At 44.2% G+C, this 23704-nt stretch overlaps 1 protein-coding gene across 1 annotated transcript in view; it reads right to left on the bottom strand.

Moving 5' to 3' along the window:
- LOC102444776 (uncharacterized) overlaps positions 1–22834 on the bottom strand; it is a 100448-nt gene extending 77614 nt beyond the window's left edge. Inside the window, exons 1-6 of the mRNA XM_006110461.5 lie at positions 22560–22834; positions 16153–16322; positions 10875–11443; positions 8293–8313; positions 5730–5789; positions 304–357 (exon numbers count right to left, since the gene is read on the bottom strand). Of these exons, the coding sequence (XP_006110523.1) occupies positions 304–357; positions 5730–5789; positions 8293–8313; positions 10875–11443; positions 16153–16309 (861 nt within the window). The 5' untranslated portion in view covers positions 16310–16322; positions 22560–22834. The remainder of the gene's footprint in view (positions 1–303; positions 358–5729; positions 5790–8292; positions 8314–10874; positions 11444–16152; positions 16323–22559) is intronic.
- Positions 22835–23704: the final 870 nt, after the last annotated feature.

Genomic DNA, 23704 nt, shown 5'->3' with positions numbered 1-23704 from the left:
AAAGAAAAAGTAATGTTTTAAACTGTATATACATTGTTCTCGAGTATAATTTAGTACCTATTAAAGGAAGCATACCACTTACGTCTTCCTAAGTTTTAATTATCTAATATGAACGATACCAATATAGAATTTCTTCACAAATTGCATTAATATGTATTTTATTTAAAGAAAAGGGAAAACTAAATAACTCGGATAAACTATCCTAGTTCATAAATGCTGAACACATACAATATTATTACAAGATTTTTCAGTTCAAATGAAAATATAAGGGGCTTTTACTAAATCTTTAAAAAGTCATGTCACCTTTACTCCTTTCTGGCCAGGAGCCCCATCATCACCTGGACGACCCTTTTTACCCTAAAAATAGCAGAATAAAAAAGCTATTAATAAAAAAGTCACATTATAAGCCCCACATCACAAATTCTGTAAAAATGAGCCAGTGCTTTTAGACAGAACCAAGTAACTTCACCATAAAAGAATATCATTTTATTTAGTAATTTATTTGGCAGCATATGCAGGACTTTAGAATAAAAATAGACTCTGTCATCTTGGGCAACTAATATACAGGCAGTCCCCGACTTACGCAGATCCGACTTATGTCAGAACCGCAGTTACGAACGCGTCTTTTCTCGCCCCGGAGGACACGGACTGTGGGACCTCGCGGTCCCGCCGCCCGTGTACTCCGGGGCGAGAAAAGCTGCTCCGCGTCTCCCTGGTCTGCAAAGCCGCGGAGGGGCTGGGGCAGCCGGGCAGCCCAGGTGCGCCTGGGCTGTCCCGTCGCCGGCTTCCCCCGAGGCTTTGCAAAGCGCGCCAGGGAGAAGGGGAGCAAAACCTCGGAGCATGCCAGCAGTGGGACAGCCGCGGCGCGCCTGGACTCTCCTGCTGCCCGCGTGCTCTGCGGCTTTGCTCCGTGTCTCCCACGTCAGCAGACCAGGGAGACGGAGCAAAGCCGTGGAGGACTTGGGCGTCCTCACCCCCTTCTCCCTGGTCTGCTGGGGGGGGGGGTGCAGCTAGTGCCCCCCCCCAGCAGACCAGGCTTTTCTTGCCTACCCCTGGGGTAGAGCAGCTGGGGGCTGCCGGGTTGGTCCCACAGCGCTGCTCCGGACCAACCCAGCAGCACTCCAGCTGCTCTGCCCCAGGCGTCCCCAAGTTAGCCGCTGCTGAAACTGACCAGCGGCTGACTACAGGAAGCCCGAGGCAGAGTTGCTCTGCCCCAGGCTTCCTGGAATCAGCCGCTGATCAGTTTCAGCAGCAGCTGACTTGGGGACGCCTGGGTTTCTTAAGTTGAATCTGTATGTAAGTCAGAACTGGCGTCCAGATTCAGCTGCGGTTGAAACTGATCAGTTTCAGCAGCGGCTGACGCCAGTTCCAACTTACATACAGATTCAACTTAAGAACAAACCTACAGTCCCTATCTTGTACGTAACCCGGGGACTGCCTGTACAATACTTGTTTGTATACTTTCAGTTTGATTTGAATTAGTACAATATTGGGCTATTCAAACCCTTCAGGATTCACTTAACCAGTGAAACTCTGCATTTTATTTCATTGGGTCAGGTAATTAATTGCATCTTTGCTTGGAGGCTTTCGTTCTATACACTCTCCAGTAGAAGGTATCAGAGGGGTAGCCGTGTTAGTCTGGATCTGCAAAGTTTTTATTTTACTAAAATAAAATAGGAGATCTACATTACACACTTCACTTCTCTACAGAGGAAAAAAGACTGTAAGCTGTCTAAAATACTACCTGCCACATGGGGCCACAACAGTGATACCCCTAACTCACCCAGAAATATCGTCAATCTATCCAACTACACCCTCAGACCAGCAGAAGAGTCTGTCCTATCTTGGGGACTCTCTTTTTGCCCCACCACCCCCACAAACATGATACAGTTCAGCGGTGATCTGGAAGCCTACTTTTGCCATCTCCGACTCAAAGAATACTTTCAGCACAACACTGAACAGTGCACTGACACACAGATACTCTCCCACCAACAGCACAAGAAGAAGAATTCCACATGGACCCCTCCTGAGGGTCGAAATCACAGTCTGGACCTATACATAGAATGCTTCCGCAGACATGCACAGGCAGAAATTGTGGAAAAACAGCATTGCTTGCCTCATAACCTCAGTCATGCAGAATGCAATGCCATCCACAGCCTCAGAAACAACTCTGACATTATAATCAAAGAGGCTGATAAAAGAGGTGCTGTTGTCATCATGAACAGGTCTGACTACCAAAAGGAGGCTGCCAGACAACTCTCCAATACCAAATTCTACAGGCCACTTTCTCAGATCCCACTGAGGAGTACACTAAGAAACTGTACCATCTGCTCAGGACACTCCCCACACAGCACAAGAACAAATCGACACACTCGTAGAGCCCCAACTGGGGTTATTCTATCTACTACCAAAGATCCACAAACCTGGAAATCCTGGATGCCCCATCATCTTGGGCATTGGCACTCTCACTGCAGGACTGTCTGGATATGTAGACTCTCTACTCAGACCCTACGCCACCAGCACTCCCAGCTATTTCCGTGACACCACTGATTTCCTGAGAAAACTACAATACATTGGTGATCTTCCAGAAAACACCATCCTAGCCCCCATGGATGTAGAGGCTCTCTACACAGACATCCAACACATTGGTGGAATACAAGTTGTCAGGAACAGTTTCCCTGATGATGCCACAGCACAACTGGTGGCTGAGCTCTGTGATTATCCTCACACACAACTATTTCAGATTTGGGGACAATATATACCTCCAAACCAGTGGCACTGCTATGGGCACCATAATGGCCCTACAATATGCCAATATTTTTATGGCTGACCTGGAACAATGCTTCCTCAGCTCTCGTCCACTAGCACCCTTCTCTACCTACGCTACACTGATGACGTCTTCATCATCTGGACCCATGGGAAGGAGACTCTGGAAGAATTCCACCACGATTTCAACAGCTTCCACCCTATAGGCAAACTAGGCAGCCACCTAGGGCGCCAAGTTGCATGGGGCGCCAAATTCCAAACCCTGCCCCTTCCATTTCCCATGCCTTACCTGGAGCACGGCTTCCCTGTGGCCAGGAGGGGGGTAAGTCCTGGGAGAGGCAGCGCGCGGGGGGGGGGGGGGGTTTCCCCTGTGCCGCGGGGGGGGGGGGAGAGGTTGGCCCCGGGGGAGGAGGAAAGTGGGGGGGGTTTCTCCTGTGCCATGGGGGGGGTCGGCCCCAGGGGAGAAGGAACGCGGAGGGGTTGGCCCTGGGGGAGAAGGAACGCAGGGGGGTTGGCCCTGCCCCGCGGGAGTGGGGGTTGCCCCGGGAGAGGCGCATGCTGGCTTCTCTCTGGGGGGGGGTGGGATCTTGGGAGGAGGCGGGTGCAGGGGAATCTCTCCCCTGACTGGCACCCTGTTCCCTCTCCCCAGCCCCCAGTCCCAGAAATCCAACTCCATCCCCAACCCCCTGACCTCCAGCCACAGAACTCCATCCCCAGCCCTCCTCTCCCCAACACAGAACCAAAACCCTCAATTGGTATCTGCCCTTGGGGTTGGGGGGGGCACCAATTGCATAGTTCGCCTAGGGCGCCAGTTGCTGGCAGCTAGTCTAGGGCTGCCCCTGCTTCCACCCCACTATCAACCTCAGCCTGGACCAGTCTACACAAGAGATCCACTTACTGGACACCACAGTGCAAATAAGTAACGGTCACATAAACACCACCCTATACCGAAAACCTACTGACCATTATACCTTCATACCTCCAGCTTCCATCCTGGATACACCACATGATCCATTGTCTACAGCCAAGCACTAAGGTACAACCGCATCTGCTCCAACCCCTCAGACAGAGACCAACACCTACGAGATCTTCACCAAGCATTCTTGAAACTACGATACCCGCACGAGGAAGTGAGGAAACAGATTGACAGAGCCAGACAGGTACCCAGAAGCCTCCTACTACAAGACAAGCCCAAGAAAGAAACCAACAGAACACCACCGGCCATCACCTACAGTCTTCAGCTAAAACCTCTCCAATGCATCATCAATGATCTACAACCCATCCTGGACAATGATCCCTCATTTTCACAGGCCTTGGGAGGCAGGCCAGTCCTCGCCCAAAGACAACCCACCAACCTGATGCAAATTCTCACCAGCAACTATACACTGCACCACAGAAACTCTAACTCAGGAACCAATCCCTGCAACAAACCTCGGTGCCAATCTGCCCTCATATCTACACCAGCGACCCCATCACTGGACCTAACTAGATCAGCCACACCGTCACTGGTTCATTCACCTGCACATCTACCAACTACGCCATCATGTGCCTACAATGCCCCTCTGCTACATACATCGGCCAAACTGGACGGTCCCTACGTAACAGAATAAATGGACACAAATCAGATATTAGGAATGGCAATATACAAAAACCTGTAGGAGAACACTTCAATCTCCCTGGACACACAGTGGCAGATTTAAAAGTAGCCATCCTGCAACAAAAAAAATTCAAGACCAGACTTCAAAGAGAAACTGCTGAGCTACAGTTCATCTGCAAATTTGACACCATCAGTTCAGGATTAAACAAAGACTGTGCATGGCTAGCCAAGTACAAAAGCAGTTTCTCCTCTCTTGGTGTTCACACCAGCTGCTAGAAGTAGGCCTCACCCTCCCTGACTGAATTAACCTTGTTATCTCTAGCCTGCATATTTATACCTGCCTCTGGAAATTTCCACTACATACATCTGACGAAGTGGGTCTTTGCCCACGAAAACTTATGCTCCAATACATCTGTTAGTCTATAAGGTGCCACAGGACTCCTTATCTCTTTTCCACTCACTCTTCTGTATCCTTACCCCAGGCCAGTTCCCTCTTGAGATGGCAATTCCTAATGTTGGGAAATCCTGGAGGATGTTTTTTTCATACTCCTGTGTCAGAGCTAATGAGTGCTATCTGATCTGGTCGTCAGACTGAATGACTAGAATAGCTTTGCACTTCTACACAGGTGGAACCACCTTCTTTTTCTTTAAGCATGTTTACTTTTTGTACATTTGCCATGATCAAAGTAGATTTCTGGCAGATCAGAAATCATGCTGCTGTTCCCTTTCAGAGGCTGTGTCTAGACTGGCAAGTTTTTCCGCAAAAGCAGCTGCTTTTGCGGAAAAACTTGCCAGCTGTCTACACTGGCCGTTTGAATTTCCGCAAGAACACTGACTTCCTACCGTCTGAAATCAGTGCTTCTTGCGGAAATACTATGGTGCTCCCGTTCGGGCAAAAGGGCCAGTGTAGACAGCTCATATTTGCTTTGCGCAAAAAAGCCCCGATCGCGAAAATGGCAATCGGGGCTTTTTTGCGGAAAAGCGCGTTTAGATTGGCACGGACGCTTTTCCGCAAAAAGTGCTTTTGCGGAAAAGCGTCTGTGACAATTTAGACACTCTTTTCCACAAATGCTTTTAACGGAAAACTTTTCCGTTAAAAGCATTTGTGGAAAATCATGCCAGTCTAGACGTAGCCAGAGAGAATGTCACAGGAGGAGCTCATAATTGCAGGCAAGTTCTTGGCACATGACTCATTGATCTGTCACTTCCACACAGTATAAAATACAAAAGAGTACTTATTATAACCCGTGTGTCTCATGGATCAGATTCAGAGGCTTAATCAAAATGCCTACAACAAACCTAATTGCAAACTATTTCATGCATTATACCACTAAAAGAAGGAAAATTAGAAATGACAGCTACTTACAGCAGGACCAGGAAGGCCTCTTTCCCCTTTCTCACAGTTACATGCAGAAGCTTGGGGACACTGAATAAAAATGTTCACAGCAAATCAGTACACTTAAATGGGTTAGCCAGAAAACATTATCACATTTCTTTTCAGCTCAGTTACTTTACAAGCACCAATGAATTACTTCAGCAGAATAAACAAGTTTGTATCTTTTAATTGCAGTTACTTTGCCACTCATGAGTAAAGTGAGCATCCTACCCTCAAGTCAAGAAATCTTTTTCACCATACCACATCATCATGACTTTGCCACAACCCCATTGTAAGGGATTGTATGTTGTTGTGCAGGATGGAAGGGAGGGGAGAATGTAGTAGCTCCTTCGATGCTAAACCTTCCTTATACAACTTCCTGTTATATGGGTAGCTGATACAGAGGAGTAAGGGAATACCATACATCTTTACACCCCCCCTTATTCCACTGTGTGGGCATGCAGGATAGATCATAATCTGGCCCTATATAAAATGGATAAACAAAGCAGTTATACTCACATTAATATCATCTAATTAATAAATTGTAATACATTTCCCTAATTTTCTCTTTATCTTGAATGTATATTATGCTAGCTGATTACTGTTCCACAGTGATTATATGTGTTACTTTTTTATGCTTTCATCCCCTAAGAATCTCAACACATGAAAAAATTGTTTATGTTTTTTAAAATTATTTATTAAATCTCTATTCAACTTAAAGATTTACACAAGTGGGTATCACAAGCATCACTCTTATCTGAATATCCCAGATCATGTGCCTCCCAAGGACAACAGCATGTAATCCATTTTAAGATTTTGTACTGTCACTCATCAACTCCATAACTGAATGCCTAAAGGGAAATTTGATTAGCATAGCAAGGTTATAGGAAGCTTTTCTTAGAGCAGGGATTTTTTGGAGGGGGCTATAGAGGAAAAGTTACTGTCAATGTAATTTTTAGTATAGTGTTGTGTGTTTGGTTCTGATAGCTTTCCTTTTCTCTGTCTTTATTTTCAACCCCATTAATTGTGCATAGGCCTGGAAACCATCAGTTTTGCCTTATACATCTCTGTAGATATGGAACAGCATATTAACATGACCTGCAAAAGCCAATGTAACCTAACTTGTTTAAAAATCCATTTTATGCTCTTTGCCTCTTTTATGGTCTTTCTCATTATCCAATCTATGACTGCAAAAAGATAGTGGGTAAAATAAGACATCCTTGTCTGACACCTGTAGTAATCCTGAATAAGAAACACCAATAACACATTCTGAGACAGACCTAGAAGAATTCTGATATTTCACATATTTTGGCAGAATTGTAAGTACCCCAAGTAAAACAGGAGCAAAGACTTTACAGACAGAAAGGCAAAAGCCAGATCTGCCTTTGTAATGCTAAAGCTGATCTAGAGACACAGACAGTTTGTCCTCCAAACTAAAAGAATAACTAATACCATGGTAAAGTTGGTCTTACTCTATGGTCCTGAAACTTAAAGTCTCTTAAGAACTTACTATCTAATCTCCAATTTTTAATAAACAGATATCTTAAACAAAACCCATCAGATGGCTAGGGAAAAAATCACAACTGAAGAACTCTAGAAGAGGATGAAACAGAAGCTGACAGGATAGGAGAGTACAGAATGAAGATGGAGCTGGCCATGACGTACATGGAAGAAAGACACAAATAATGTAACAAGGCGGTGGACTGGAACCAGTGGTGCAGGAACAAATTTTTATAGTAGGGTGCTAAAGGCCATTCAGCAAAACTATAAACCCTGTATATAATGGAAACAATTCCACTCAAGGGGTGTTCCTGTACCCATGGCACTCCTCGCCCCTGCGCCTATGTCTGGAACCCCTAGGGGAAAAAAATGGCAAGGTATGCCAACACTTTGGGCAGGCGGCTGGACTTGATCACTTCCTGAGGTCTCTTCCAGTCCTGTGATTTTATGATAACATGGAAATGAAAATAGAGGCAGAATTGAAAGCTATCAAAATGACACGGGAAGAAGCTTAGACTCCAGGAAGGGATCAGTAAAAGATTGAAGGCTGTGGTGAAGGTTGTATGTTTCACATGGAATAGAGAGGCATTATATAAATTGTGTTTGTTATTCAAATATAAATATATTACTGTTAGATTTATAACAGAAATAAATTTCACTATATATCTAATAGTTAAGAGAATATATAAACTTATGGAAACATTTAACTTTATCCGATAACACCATATATTTGAAATATTGTTCCACGTGGAAAATGTAAAGTATGTCAGGTCACAGAAATCTGTACTTTTTCTAATTCCTATAAACTATTGAAATTTAAAAAGAAATAAATGCTCCAGTCCAGCAAACACTAACACATGAAATTTTATGCTTTGTTACAACTCACACGAGTAGTCCCATTGTTGTACAGTATCTCATTATCAAATCCCTGAGTTATCTAGTCCCTCATACATTATTGTGTCACATATTTATTACATTACATATGCTATTTACAGGACAGCATGATTAAAAAGCAATTCTGATATTTTGTTTTCTGTGTAGAATTAATACTTACCCCTTCTTGAGCCAGATCTTTCTGTGAAGATAGATATTGAAAACAACATTACAAACTACATGTCATAGAAGAAAAAACGCATGTTGCTAGACACAGGGTTAGAATGCTAAGAATGTGGTTTTTATCTTTAATTAAAATTAATGACATAATTTCAAGCTATTAAAATAATTCCACCAAATTTTCTATTGCAGTTTCTATTCTGTAATGTTAATCCATTCATAAACATACACACTCTAACCTTTGTAGTTAAACCTATGCTGTCGGAAAGTCTGCTATGAGTTCAATAATGTAGTAAGTATACAGCAACAGGTAACTATAATTAACTAGTTAGCAACAGTCCCAAATATATTGACTTACATTTTATAACATAGTGGAAGAGATTTAAGGTGCATCTACACAGCACTCTAAACTTGAAATAAGATACGCAATATGCAAAGGACCAATTGCATATCTTATTTTGAATCTATTTTGAAATAGCTTATTTTGAAATTTATCATATCTACACAGTGCCAAATTTTGAAATAACATGCTATTTTGAGACATCCGTTAGCCCTTGTGGAACGAGGGTTACCAGGATGCTGAAATAACGTGCCTATTATTTTGAAAAATATTTTGACATAACAGGCACCTTGTATAGATGCAGGGTAGCTATTTTGGGCATACCTTTGGTATCCCAAAATAGCCATACATGTAGACGTACCCTTAGACGCATACAGCTTGTTTCAAAGTTTGCTTAAATCAATGGAAAGATTTCCATTGTTTTCAATGGACTTTTGAGTCGGTGCCTAGAGAAGAGTTGTGAGGGAAACTCTGTTGTGAGGGAAATATCTATAGTGAGTCACTGAGATATAGGTCCAGATCCTCAAAGTTATTTAGATGCTGAACTCCAAATGATTTCATGGGCAATGGGAACAAGGCAATAACTTATGCTATGGCATGCTCTCAAGCTTGATTATTTTTAGGTGTCATTAGAGCAAAGTCTAACCTTTCCTATCTGATGATATACTGAAACATTTCTAATTCATTTACTAAGAGTTATGAGTTTCACAACAAGTTGGTGTGAATTGTACACCTGAAATCTGCCAAGACTGATGTGCAGAGTGTAGATATTGCTGAACTGTCACCGGCAAATGTGTAACTTTCATTTGCACAATTTTGTAGTTGTTTATTGCGCTTGACAGAGAAACCAAGATAAAGCATTCATATTGTAGATTTTAAAAAAATCAATCAGGGAAACCTGATTAAAGCAGTGTGTTTACCCCAAACCAGAGTGGTAAAGCTTTTTTGGGTTAGGAGCAGCTGACCCACAAGAAAATCAGTCAGGTACCACACACAAGTGAGAAGCAAAAAACAAAACAACCCTCACTGACATGACCCCTGACTGAGAACAAGAAAGACACTCCCCACATTTCCCTCACACACCAGAGCTTAGGGGGGCCCACGCTAGTAAAATTTGTGTGCTCCAGCCCTACGGTGGGGTAGCGGGGGAGCTGGAGCACCAGCACAGGCTCCCCAATGCTGGGCAGGGAGTTCTGAGCCTTGGGGGCTGGATCCAGGTAAACCAGAGGCCCGATGTAGCCCCTGGGCCTTATGTTCCCCACCACTGCCCTAAGCCATAAACAACCTGCCAAAAGAGGCATAACTCGGAATGGTATAGGACCAGGGAACGAAGCACCATTGATCAGAATAGCTTAATCTGAGAAATAGTCAAGACTGAATGAAGCATGTGCTACAGTAATAACTCCACAGAAGATAGGCCTGCTACCTCATCGTCACTGGTCTGCCTGCCTGGGCAGAGAGGCAGATTGTCAAAGTGAGTGGCAGTCAGCGTGGCTGGGTTGAGTAGTTGCTTGTTAGAATGCAATCAGGCATAACCTACACTTCTGCAGGCCCTTCAAGGTTAATTGTCAGGTTGACTATGCCAGTCTTTCTTTTTTATTGGTGTTCTCTCTAGGACGCAGACAAATGTTTGTGCCATCATGTTTATGCTGGCAAGGAAATATAGCATTCCTTCACAAGTGTGGAATATAATGCCATCTAAGTTAAGAGTCCACAACACAGTGCAAAACTTCGGAATCACATTTGCTTCTAGACTCCATGGAAGGTTCCCAAGTGGACCCTTATAGAGATTTAGGGTCAAATTCAGATGTGGCCATATCTCCATTGAAGTCTATGGAGGAATGCTTATGCCAGAGGTGAATTTGGCCCTTGTGCCTAAAACAATATCTTCTCTCCGACTTGCTGCAGAAGAAAGAACTAGAATAAAACTAGGTTTAAAATACCTTTCCGCAGGAGAAAAAATAAATAAAAAATATCCCCAGTATCTTGGGGCAGATTCAGCTTCTAGCATCCAGCCTGAAAATTTCCACTGAGGAGATCCATGGAGAAGCATGAGGGAACAACTAGTGCTTTAGAATGATCACAAATGGCAAATAAATGGTATCAGATTCAAATTTGGAGTGTTGTTTCTACCCATAAAATATTGATTTTTTTTAAAGAACTCCAAATATTAAAAACATTGGGAAGAAAAAAACTTTTTAAACATTTGGCCAGTATGTTTTTAATCCTTGGTCCATACATACCATTTCTTTCACCATTTTCTCCACAACTCCTTTCTCCTGTAGATTGAAAACAAACTTTGATGCTGGGACACTGGCCAGAAGCCGAAGCTTAGCAGCATTGGCCACCTCTTCAGCCACTCTGGTCATTCCCACCGTGAAGAATACAATTCCCTGATGTTTAGCATCAGCAGTTGCTGCAAAAATATCTGGATTTCTTGGATGGTCCACTCCATCTGTCAAGAGCACAGCTGCTTTCACACTGCCATGAGTCCCTTCAGTCATATATAGTTGTGTGAGATTGGTTATGGCATATGTTGTGTAGGTACCATGACCTATGTAGGTTATGGGAGCAATGCGGGATTTGAAAGCTTCAGGACCCTTCCAGTCTCTGAAAGTTTGCTCTATGAGAACACTGCTACTGTACTGAAGTAAAGCCATCCTCCAGCTGAAAGTACGTCCGGAATTGATTTGCACTCCTTTCATACTGTTCACTGTTTCTAATACAAATTTTTTCTGTTGTTCGTGATTATAGTTCTTGGCACTTTCTGAACTGTCCAATAGAAAAGCTATTTCAAGAACACAGTCTTCATCTGGAATAAATTTGTTAGATAAGTGAGTTTAATTACATTAGCAAGTTATGTTATGCATAAAATGATCTATTTATATGTAAATACTAAGTCTTCTGGAAGCTTAAGAATACTTGCATAACAAACATAAGGATGAGAAACCTTCGGAAATTTGGCAGAGCTTTAGAGTCTATAGGACAAGGAACCATCTCAAGTTGGAAGAGATCTTCCTGGGGGAAAAGAAACCTGCTGAAAGTGGAACAATCCTCTTGCATGAGGAATGTTCTGAAGATATTTATACCTTCAACCAAAACTGCTGCTTGGTATCTTAGCAGGAGGGAACCCAGAAGATTAACTTCTGGATGGCAAGTTGGCCTGTCACAGACCTGCAGTAAGATCTTAAGCAAGTAATTTGACCTTTCTGTGCCCTTCTTTTTCTTCCTGCACTTTATCATGTGTATTTTGTGAGCTCTCTGAGGCGTGCATACTGTCGCTATCTTCAGAGGGATAGCTTTGTTAGTCTGTAACTGAAAAAAATTTAAAAAACTAATGAATAGTCTTGCAGCTGGTGTTGCCAGATGGCTGAAACAAAAATACCGAATCATCCCCCCCCCAAAAAAAACCCCCACCAGGAAAACATTTTATTGAAGGAAAAAAAGGGGGGGATACCAAAGTTGTTGAGAAAAAAAAAAGACTCCAAGAACCTGTATCACTGCTAGGGGTTACCAGGTAGTCATTTAGAAAAAAACAAAAACCTGGACATGCTTCATTGGTGGGTGGGGGGGGACAGGCCAGAAGGGAGTGATGCAGGCCAGGAAGGGGTGGGCCTGGAAACAGCTAACGGGGGGGGGGGAGGCAATGGGGATGGCCGGGGGGAGATGCACATGTCCGGTATTTTCTGATTTTTTTTTACCTGACAGTGTGCAAATACTGGACTGTCCAGTACAATACCGGACACCTAGCACCCCTACTTGCAGCACCTAAGAGGCTAACAAAATGTAGATGGTATCATGAGCTTTCGTGGGCACAGCACACTTCTTCAGATGAATGGAGTTAGGAGGTTCAGTTTCCAAATAAATACAAAGAAAGAGAGGGTAGGGGGTATGGGGGGAAGGGGGAAAGGGAGAAGGAAAAAGAAGGAGAAAAAAGGAGAAAAAATACTGTCAGAGTGTCCATGCTAAATGAAGCTGATAGAGTGGGTACTAAGTGCTCTTAAGTACCTGGTGGTTGGTTTTTTATGTCATTAGGATGTGGAATGTCATTAGGATGTGGCCATCCAGGCAACCTCTTTGTTTAGATCAGGGCTACTCAACACAGGGCCCGCAGGCCACATGCAGCCTGCGGCCCATGTGTTTGCGGCTCGCAGTGCAGTTTGGGTTTATGCAGGGCTCAACATGTGGCCCGCCTGTGGGAGTCAAAACAAAAAAGGAGTCAATAACAGAAGACCATTGTGATATTCCTTTTAGTAGTTAAATTCCTGGACTGTCATTGCTCATTAAAAGTGCTGGCATATGGTTGGAAATTGGGTAAATATTGCATTTTATTAATATCAGCAGAACTGACTTAAATGGGGCCTGCGTGTTGTGTAGTCTCACCTTAATCTTTGTATTCATGCCCTTCAGTATGAAAGAAGCTATTCACATATATATTTGCACCTATATGCAACCACACTTAAGTTGAGGTCCTCAGCATATGCTGTGAGTATCATTGTGGCCCGTGGGGCTTCCAAAGTTGAGTAGCCCTGGTTTAGAACGCTGCTGCAGGTATCAAACTTGTAAATGAAATCAAGTTCTGTAGCTTCCGACAAGCTGTTTTTTTAAATTGGCTTGCAATAACATGGTAACTGTGAGATCCATTAATGAGTTCCCGGGCAAGTTAAAATGTTCCTCAACAGGTTTCTCTGTTACTTTTTCGAATATCTGATTTGTGCCCATTAATCCTTTTTCGTAAGCACTGTCCAGTTTGGCCAATATACATGACAGAGGGGCATTGCTGGCACAGATCACATTATTGGATGTGCAGTTATATGAGCCTCTGATGTGGTGGTTTATGTGGTTGGGTCCTATGATGGTGTTGCTTGTCTAGATGTGTGGACAGAGTTGGCACTAGGGATGTGAAGGACTAGTCAACTATCCGATAAGCAAATGCTTATCGGATAGTTGACAGGATAGTCGATTAATCACTCCCCCTCCCACTCCCCCAGGAGATAGAGGCAGCAAGGGCTGGGGGGGAGAAGTGGGTGGTACTTCAAAGTGGCAGCGCCACACAGAGCCCGGGGTCAGTGGGGGAAGTGCCCCCGCTGGCTTCAGCTTTGGCACTTTTACCTTTTTCGTCCTTGGGCTGTTGCTACTCTTCAAAGGTGGAGGTGCCCTATTGACTAATCCAACAGTGGATGCAAAAATGCATTGACTATTCGATTAGTCAATTACCCGATACTTAACATCCATAGTTGGCACCAGAGTTAGGGGTGGCTTCCTAGGTGAGTATGATGGAGGTGAGCTGCATGATTACTGGAAAGAATTTGTTCGAGGTTAGAGAGTTGTCTGTTGGCAAGGACTGGCCTGTCCCCCGAGGCCTGTGAGAGTCAGGAGTCACTTTCCAGGATAGGTTGTAGATTGTTGTTAATGCGCTGGCGGGGTTTATGTTGCGGGCAGTAGGTGATGACGAGTGGTGTTCTGTTGTTTTCTTTGTAGGGCCCATCTTGAAGAAGCTGATATCTGGGTACTCATCTGGCTCTGTCAATCTCTTTTTTCACTTCTCTGGGTGGACAGAGTTTAAAGAGAAGCTAGATAATTTCATGGAGGTTAGGTCCATAAAAGGCTCTTAGCCAGGGGATAGAATTGGTGTCCCTGGCCTCTGTTTGTCAGAGGCTGGAGAGGGATGGCAGGAGACAAATCGCTTGATCATTGTCTTCAGTCCACCCTCTCTGGGGCACCTGGTGCTGGCCACTGTCAGCAGACAGGATACTGGGCTAGATGGACCTTTGGTCTGACCCAGTACGTCCGTTCTTATGTTCTGATGTTCTTATTTCAGTTTTAAGAATGTTATATATAGATCCTGTAGGTGTTTGTCTTTGTGGGACTGGAGCAAATCTGGTTGTATCTTAGGGCCTGGCTGTAAACAGTTGATTGGGAAATGTGTCTGGGATGGAAGCTAGAGGCATGTAGGTAAATGTAATGGTCAGGAGGTTTCCAGTATAAGGTGGCTGTTATAACTGCACTGTAGTGTCAAGGAAATGGATCTCTTGTGAGGACTGGTCCAGGCTAAGATTGATGGTGGGAATTTTTGAAATTCTTATGGAATTTAAGGGTCTCCTTCTCGTGGGTCCATATGATGAATATGTCATCAATGAGGCATAAGTAGAGTAGAGGTGCTAGGGGGAAGGAGTTGAGGAAATGTTGTTCAAGGTCAACCGTAAAGATGTTGGCATATTGTGGAGCCATGCAGGAGCCCATAACTGTGCTGCTGACTTGAAGTTATAAATGGTCTCTAAATTGGAAACAGTTATGAGTGAGGACAAAGTCACAGAGCTCAGTAATCAGGTGTGCTGTGGCATCATCAGGGATAGTGTTTCTGACAGCCACTAATCCATCATCATGTGGAATGTTAGTGTAAAGAACTTCATCTATGGTGACCAGGATGGTGTTTTCAGGAAGATTACTGATGTTCTGTAGTTTCCTCGGAAAGTCGGTGGTGTCTTGAAGATAGATAGGAGTGCTGGTAGCATAGGGTCTGAGGAGAGAGTCAATATAATCACATAATCCTTTAAGAGTGCCAATGCTTGAAATTATGGGTTGTCCTGGATCTCCAGGTTTGTGTATCTTGGGTAGCAGATTGGAAACTCCTGGTCAGAGATTTGGGGGTGTATTTGTGTAGCAGGAAGTTTCATGAGCAGATTTTGTGTGTGTGTGTGTGTGTGTGCGTGTGCATGCTTTAGTGAGATCAGGGGAGAGAAGCCTGTAGAATTTGGAGTTGCTGAGTAGATTCTCTAATTGGCAAGTAGACATTCTAATTGACAATATTTTTTCCCTTCTCTTCCCCCCCATGCCGTCTATTTCTCTGCTATTTATTTGGAAACTGGACCTCTTAACTCCATTCATCTGAAGAAGTGAGTTATGCCCACAAAAGATCATGATACCATCTACATTTTTTGTTAGCCTTGTAGGTGCTGCAAGACTATTTGTTATTTTTTATGTCTTTCGCTATGTGTGCGCACACTGCACCTAGCATAATTTGGCCCCCAACCTCTAGAGGATACTGTAACACAAATAATTAATACACATAATTATAGAATTGCATTTCTGATAGGTGGAACACTAGACTCTTTAGAATACTTCATTTAGTGTCCTATACTGTACACAGGTGTATAAACCTAAGTGCATACACAAACATTTGCAGGCTCAGGGCCTAACACTGCAATTTAGCTAGTATTAATTTTCTGACAACCTAGGAAAATTAATTTTGAATAAATGTGTATCTGCCACTCTTCATTTACTGACAATACCATGACTGACAGCCAAAAGTATTAAGAATGTAAAAGAAGCATCCTTCCATCTTGTTCTTTTAAGCTCTTTTCCCACCACCACAAATAAACTATAAATCTAAGTGTAAAAATATGGTAGATGAAATTGTAAGTGGGACTAACTCTGCAGATTGTAAATATATTGTTTTAAGTGCAAGTTAGCTATACAGTCCAGAATTTGAATAAGCATTAAAAAAGTGTAAAAATTCACCTTGATCTCTTGGACTGGGATATTTTTCTATAGCATTTGACAGAAGAGGCTTAGATTTTTGTCTTCTTATTCCATTTCTTTTGTCTTCATTGAGATGTTGTGCCAAAAACATATGCTGTCCTAGTAGCCACAAAAGCCACCAGAATCTGTAGAACATGTTTTGTTATTTCCTAAACAACACAAAATACAGTGAGGATATACATTATTATTTAGGCTACACGAGGTTAATGAAATGTGGGTCTGCTTTGCTCTGATAGCATGTAAACAACAGTATATGCAGCAAGCAGAACACTCAAAGGGTTTATTTGTACATTCCTACTCAGGAAATTTTGTTTAACATCTGCTGTTAGCATTATTGGGAATTACCTAAAATGATTAAGAAGGGATGGGAGTATAAATCTTTAAAACAGTAATTAAAAAAAAATCCATATGAAAAGTTACATATTTTACTAAGACCTAGATAAGACCTACCTTTACCTTAAAGAAGTTATTTATGCATGGAGCAAACAGTTCTTGTTAAACCCTTAGAGGTTCTTCCAACAAAGATTATGTAGGAAAACCTTTGCCTAAACCCAGTGAAATATTTTTAAAATAGAAAAACCCACCCTAAGTAACCCCTCAAGTAATATGCCAATTTACAGATGGAGCCACTGAAGTAGAACATAAGGCTCAAATTGTCAAAACTGTTGTTACTTTGGTGTGTCTAGATTTGTGGATGCCTCGCTTCATACACCTTCAAGAACGGGAAGCTTTTTGTGATTTTTGAAAGGATACCCAGAAAGGCAATACTGGAGCCATGAGTAGAATTTCAGAGTTGCTGGCTGCCTACACACAAACCTAGACCTGTGCTGCATCTTGCTACTTCCACCAATCACTCTCTTAGGGTGTGTCTAAACTACACCGCTCTGTTGGCAGAGGGATGTGAATAAGACACATTGAAAGTGCAAATGAAGCGGGGATTTAAATATCCCATGCTTCATTTGCATAATGGCAGCCGCCACTTTTTTTTGAAACAGGGCTTTTAGAAAAAAACGGCAGTTTAGATGGGGCATTTCTGACGAAAATGCCCCGTCTAAATTGCTGTTTTTTTCTAAAAGCCCCGTTTCGAAAAAAAGCAGCAGCCGCCATTATGCAAATGAAGTGAGGGATATTTAAATCCCCGCTTCATTTGCACTTTCGATAAGTCTAATTTACATCCCTTTATCGAAAAAGGGGTGTAGTTTAGACATACCTTCAGATGGAAGTAACTTGGGGTATGTCTACACTACCCCGCTAGTTCGAACTAGCGGGGTAATGTATGCATACCGCACTTGCTAATGAAGCCCGGGATTTGAATTTCCCGGGCTTCATTAGCATAAGCGGGGAGCCGCCATTTTTAAATCCCCGCTGCTTCGTACCCCGTGCAGCGCGGCTACACAGGGCTCGAACTAGGTAGTTCGGACTAGGTTCCTATTCCGAACTACCGTTACTCCTCGTGAAACGAGGTGTACCGGTAGTTCGGAATAGGCACCCTAGTCCGAACTACCTAGTTCGAGCCCTGTGTAGCCGCGCTGCACGGGGTTCGAAGCAGCGGGGATTTAAAAATGGCGGCTCCCCGCTTATGCTAATGAAGCCCGGGAAATTCAAATCCCGGGCTTCATTAGCAAGTGCGGTATGCATACATTACCCTCCTAGTTCGAACTAGGAGGGTAGTGTAGACATACCCTTGGTTATGTAAACAGTTTCTGGAACTCTGTAGAACAGTGGTCTTCAACCTTTTTAACCACAAGATCACTTTTTAAATTTAAGTGCAATGTAAAATCTACCTCAAACCCAAATACCCTTGCCCCACTTCCTTCCTGCCCCTTCTTTGAGGCCCTCCCCTGCTCCACCCCTTTTCCGAGGCCTCATCCTGCTCACTCCATCTGACTTCCTCCCCCGTCCTCACTCACTTTCACCAGGCTGGTGTAGGGGGTTGGGATGCAGGCTCTTGTCTTGGGCCAAGATGATTGTCTTGGAGTGTGGGAGGCACTCCAGGCTTAGCCCAAGATGGAAGATTGGGGTCCAGGAGGTGTTTCAGGGTGCAAGCTGTGGGAAGGAGTTTGGGTGTAGGGGCACTCTCGTCTGGGGCAGGAGGTTGGGTGTAGGAGGAGGTTCAGGGCTGGGACTGGGGTGCAGGATGCAGGCTCTGGCTGGACACTGTTTAACTGAGATGGGTTCCGGGTGGTGGAGCAGTGGAGTCAAGGCAGGCTTACTCCTGCCCTGGCCCTGCACTACTCCTGAAAGCAGGTGGCATGTACAGCAATGGCTCCATGGCACCATGTGCTGCCCCTCATATACAGGCACTGAGCCCACAGCTTCTACTACTGTCCATGGTTCCCCATTATTGATCAATGGAAGCTGCAAGAGTAGGGTCTGCAGATAAGGACAGCATGTGGAGACTCCTTGCTCTGCCTCGCTCAGGGGTGGCAGGCACATGCCAGCCACTTCCAGGAGCAACAATTACCACAGGGATAATGACTCCAGCCACAAAAGGTTAGGCATTTTAGAACTCATTACTCAAAGAATTACATTTAAGTGTAAGAAAAATGAAAATTAAGAAATGCACAGACCAATCAAAACAAAAAATAGCACACTCTGCAAGCAGTAAAAGTAGTATCAAGAACAACATGTGTGGGGTCGGGAGATGTGTGAAGGACAGTGTGTGTTTGTGGGAATGACAGAGACACACGCAGTGTGAGAGTGACAGAGATTGGCATTGCCATGCTCCCTCCCTCCATCCCCTTCTCTCTGCGTGGAGATAAGGTACCAAGTGTGGGGAGGAGGGACATCGTGATATCAGCACACCCCATCCTCTGTCTCCCACACCCTGCACAGCAAGCAGGAGGGTTCCTGGGGGCATCTCCAAGGCACAGGGCAGGGGCAGCATGACGGGGGGTGAAGGGGCAACTGATCTGCCAGAGCTTGATAGCTTCCCAGCCAAACCAGTCAGGATCACCTGTCAGAGGCTCCAAGATCTACCAGTAGATCCCAATCTACTGGGTGATGACCACTGCTGTAGAAATTCCATAGTCAGTAATTTTGCCTGTATTTAAACTTTTTTTTTCAGATTTCCTAATCTTGAAAATATCACAATACTGTTGGTGGCAACAATGGGAACAGTAGTGTAGTACAGCCACCACCAGGAAACTGACCACCCTCTCTTCTTAACCTGAACAAAAGCAGGTATAATACTTGAAACGAATTTTAACTTATGTTTATATTGATCCTACTTGAAGTTGCTTGGGTGCATTTTAAAATGATCAAAATTTTCTCTTCACATGCACCAGGTACATAATAAGGCTGGGTAGGCTTGTCCCTTTTTTCTGAAGCATGGTAAATACTCATAGGCGTGCGCAGGGGGTGTGCCGAGTATGCCCAGGCACACCCTAATGTCTCAAAAAAAAGCAGCTTTGCGTTTTAATTTAATTGCATGATATGCTCTTTTAGTTTTAAAGTATGGATTGTTGTATTATGCAACAAGCACCAAATGTAGAAATGTATAGAAAGCCCGCATTTGCTTGCAGCATGTCCTTTATGATTGAGTATTCAATAAATGTTTGCCTTTAAAAAAAATTCCCTGGGTGCACGCCCTAATGAAATATGCTGCGTGCCTATGTATACACTTTATGACCAATGACAGTAGTCTAGCTAGCAGATGGACGAATTCTATACCCTCTGGTAGCTTTTAGTAGTGACTGGAATAAGTAGTGAATTAATGTATAAAGCATTTACAACACGATACAATGGCTCACATTTTCTTACAAGCTTCCAAATATATTTTAGAAGTCAGTTCCTGTAATAATGAACTGTTTTTAACTTCTTGGAACAGGAATTTCCTTTATGCATCCACCATGAGGATATTGTATTTGGTAAGAGAAAAACATAAGAGATGTTTTCAAGTACATTGAAAACAGGTTCAGAATTGGTCACAAACTGATATTCAAAGTAGGAAAAAGCAATCTCTCTCTCCTACGCTCAAGATTTTTACTGTAGGTGAAACTGGTGAATGAGAATTAAACACTCAGGCGATGTCTACAGTAGCGGCTTCTTGTGCAAGAATTCTTGCGCAAGAAATCGTCCACACTGGCATGATCTTGCACAAAAACTCTTTAGTGAAAGAGTTCTTGCATTAAAGTAGTTGTGCAAGAGAGCGTCTACACTGGCATGTGCTTTTGCGCAAGAGATGTGCTTTTCCACAGGAGCATCCATGCCAGTGTAGACACTTTTTTGCGCAAGAAAGCTCTGATGGCCATTTTAACCATAGGGCTTTCTTGCACAAGAAATTCATGTTATCTGTCTATATTGGCCTCTTGCGCAAGAACAGTTGCGCAAAAGGGCTTATTCCTGAGTGGGAGCATCATAGTTCTTGCGCAAGAAGCCCTGATTTCATACCGTAGAACATCAGTTTATTTGCGCAAGAACACATGGCCAGTGTAGACAGGAAGCAAGTTTTTGTGCAAGAGCGGTCGCTTTGGCACAAGATCGCACCAGTGTAGACACAGCCTGCCATGTGCCAGCTGTGCTTTTGCATAAGAGCATCCATGGCAGTGTGGATGCTCTCTTGCGCAAGAAAGCTCTGATGGCCATTTTAGCCATAGGTCTTTCTTGCACAAGAAACCCTGGCCGAGCGTCCACACTGCCCTCTTGCACAAGAGATCCTGCGCAAGAGAACTTACACCTGTTAAAAAAGAGCGTAGCTCTTGCGCAAGAAGCCCTCTCTTGCCATGCCGTACTGTAAATTTCCTCGCGCAAGACCAGGCAGGCTGCGTAGAGGCTCTGCGGATTCTTGCGCAAGAACTGCCATGCTTGCGCAAGAAGCTGCAAGTGTAGCCATAGCCTCACAGAAGTTTATTTATTTATTTATTTAATTTTTTTTTTTTACCCCGCCTTTCTATTTAAAATATTCAAGGAAGCTTACAGGAACAAACAAAAAAAATACAAATATATACAAAAATTTAAAATATGAGAATTTAAAATATGAGACCTCAGAGGGACATAACCAGCTAAAAACATATAGGCTACATCTAGACTGGCATGATTTTCCGCAAATGCATTTGCGGAAAAGAGCGTCTAGATTGGCACGGACACTTTTCCGCAAAAGCACTGTAGACAGTGTAGACAGCTGGCAAGTTTTTCCGCAAAAGCAGCTGCTTTTGCAGAAAAACTTGCCAGTCTAGACACAGCCATAGAGAGGAAGAACACACACTTGTACAGACTCAAACATTAATAAAAGCACGAGTAAAAAAGGTGGCTTTAGCCTGACGCCGGAATAACGCTAGCGTTGGCGCCATGCGAGTATCCAGAGGAAGAGAATTCCACAGCCTGGGAGCAAAAGCTGAGAATGCCCTGTTCCACGTAGAAGTTGACACAGGAGTTGACACACGATTCCCAGTCCTATTACGCAGAGCCGCTAGGGAAGGGGAAAGAATAAGGAAAGGGGCCCATTCAGGTTTTCACTCCCATGTTGATGGCCCTCTCAAAACTGCAGGGGATGAAAACAGTGCTGACAAAGCTGGGCTGCGGACCGGCTGAGTCCAGACTAGAGCACAGGGTACCTGGGGGTGAGCGTAACCGTGGTGGTTACATGAGCACAGGCTGGCTCCCGCTAGCAGTGCAGGGTCCCTGCTTTCTTCTCTTCTCCCCGGGACACGCGGCTGCCCTAGCACACTAGACCGCCCTCGCTGTCTGCACAGTCAGGGGCCGCCCTAGGTAAACCGCAAACCCAAGCAATAGCCGCAGGCGCCGGGGAAGCGCCCTGCACACGCCGCCGCCTCTTTCAGCCTGCTCTCTGATCGGCATTGCTCTGGGATACAGCCCGGCCAGCAGTGGGTCACTGTGGTGACCCCGCACAAATTATTCTCTCCCCGCCCCCTATTCTGCCTAATTGCTTTCTCCCTTCTACGCCTCTCCAGCGGGGAACACTCCGCATCTTTACAATTCAGTGACGCGCCACACGCTCGCAATGGGGGAAGCTCTGTGCCGGGGGTGCACAGCCTTGCTGGGTATTTCCCCAGCTAAGAGCTGCACAGGTTCCGCTGCAGCTCCTGGGTGCTCCCTGCAGACTGGCAGTGACGCTGCTACCCCCCGGGAAGACGTTTCCTCTTCGAAACGCTCCCTGCAGTAGCAGGGGTGAGACTGGCACCTGCACACTCCCGGCAGCCACGGCGCCAGGACAGGGCAAGCCTGGCGGCGGGAAAGCATTGGTCTCGTATAGGAAACCTCCGCTTGTTCTTGCGGTAGCGTGTGCTCTGAGGCTGGGCGAAATGACTAGCAGAGCGCGGGCAAAAGCAGAACTCTTGCTCGCGAGCACCCGTGCCCTCCCTGCGGGTTGCCAGCGCTACAGGCATCCCAGGCACGTGGACAAGAATACCAAGCAGGAGTCTTACCTCGCGGCTCCGGGTGAGCACAGTGCGCGGCTCAGTTTCTAGGAGGTGGGAGCGCTGTGCTTCGTCTGCCTGGGCTAGGAGCAGCGGGACCTCCTCCCTGCGCTACCTCCAGCTCGATTAACTCGGGAGGGACGGGCAGGGGAAGACAGCAGTTTCTTGTGAGAATAAATCTCTTGTAGCAGGGGGCGCCAACCGAGAAAGAAAAGCCTCTGGGTAAAAACAACGAAGCATTCACCTCCCCATGCATAGCCATACCCCCTCTCCTCTACATCTATCCATACTCACTTTTCTATCCACACCTAGTGACCCCCAGCCACACCCACCGGGGTCTGTGTGTGCTTGGCTTCCATCTGCATGAAAATGAAGACAGACGATCACTATGTAAAATATGCAACTATACATTATTTTAGTGATACTGTTCCAGTACAGTAAATCATACTTTTAACACAACAGAAGTCTTAACAGTGTTCTAAAATAAAAATTTCAGATATAGGTTATGGATAAAATGAAGGATTATAGAAACCATGATATAAATACAAGAACTACAAAGGTTAGCCAGTCTTACTGTTGTAGCTGTTCAGTGTTTCACTATATGCTTTGAAATAACCTTCTGCTTATAACCAGCTGTAGTCTCAATTATAGCTTTTTTTCTTTTCCTATTAAAATCCTGAAGGCATCAAGCAATTTGTGTGGTCCTGTCACAAATGGAATGAAAAGCACAACGACTAAAACCTCTGCAGTTAGGTTTCTTAATTTGCACCTTCAAGTAACTAATGATTAAATTAATCAATTTTCCTACATTTAAATAGCCTGATTTGCAAATGGGTTGGGCACCTGTAGTTCTCACTGAAGCATATAGTACCCAAGCTTGATAAAAACACATCTACTGGAGGCTGCCGCTTATCACATGATTTTACAACCATTCTTAAAGTTTTCTAAAGTGTAATCTTATCAGCTATATAAAATGTATAGATAGCTCCATTCTCAAGTATGCCTTATTTACCTTAAATTCCTGAGCTTACAAATAGCTTGGCAAAAATACACCCCAAATCAAAAACACTCCCACCATTAGAAGTAGCTAGCTGGAAGGGATCCGAGACGAAAAAAGTGAATTGTTTTGGTTTGTTTCTAGAAGTTACAGATTA

This window comes from Pelodiscus sinensis, chromosome 7 (assembly GCF_052426305.1).
Source record: "Pelodiscus sinensis isolate ZL-2025 chromosome 7, ASM5242630v1, whole genome shotgun sequence".
Taxonomy (NCBI): domain Eukaryota; kingdom Metazoa; phylum Chordata; order Testudines; family Trionychidae; genus Pelodiscus; species Pelodiscus sinensis.
The sequence above is the reverse complement of the archived record's forward strand: the minus strand, read 5'-3'. Positions and strand labels throughout refer to the sequence as shown.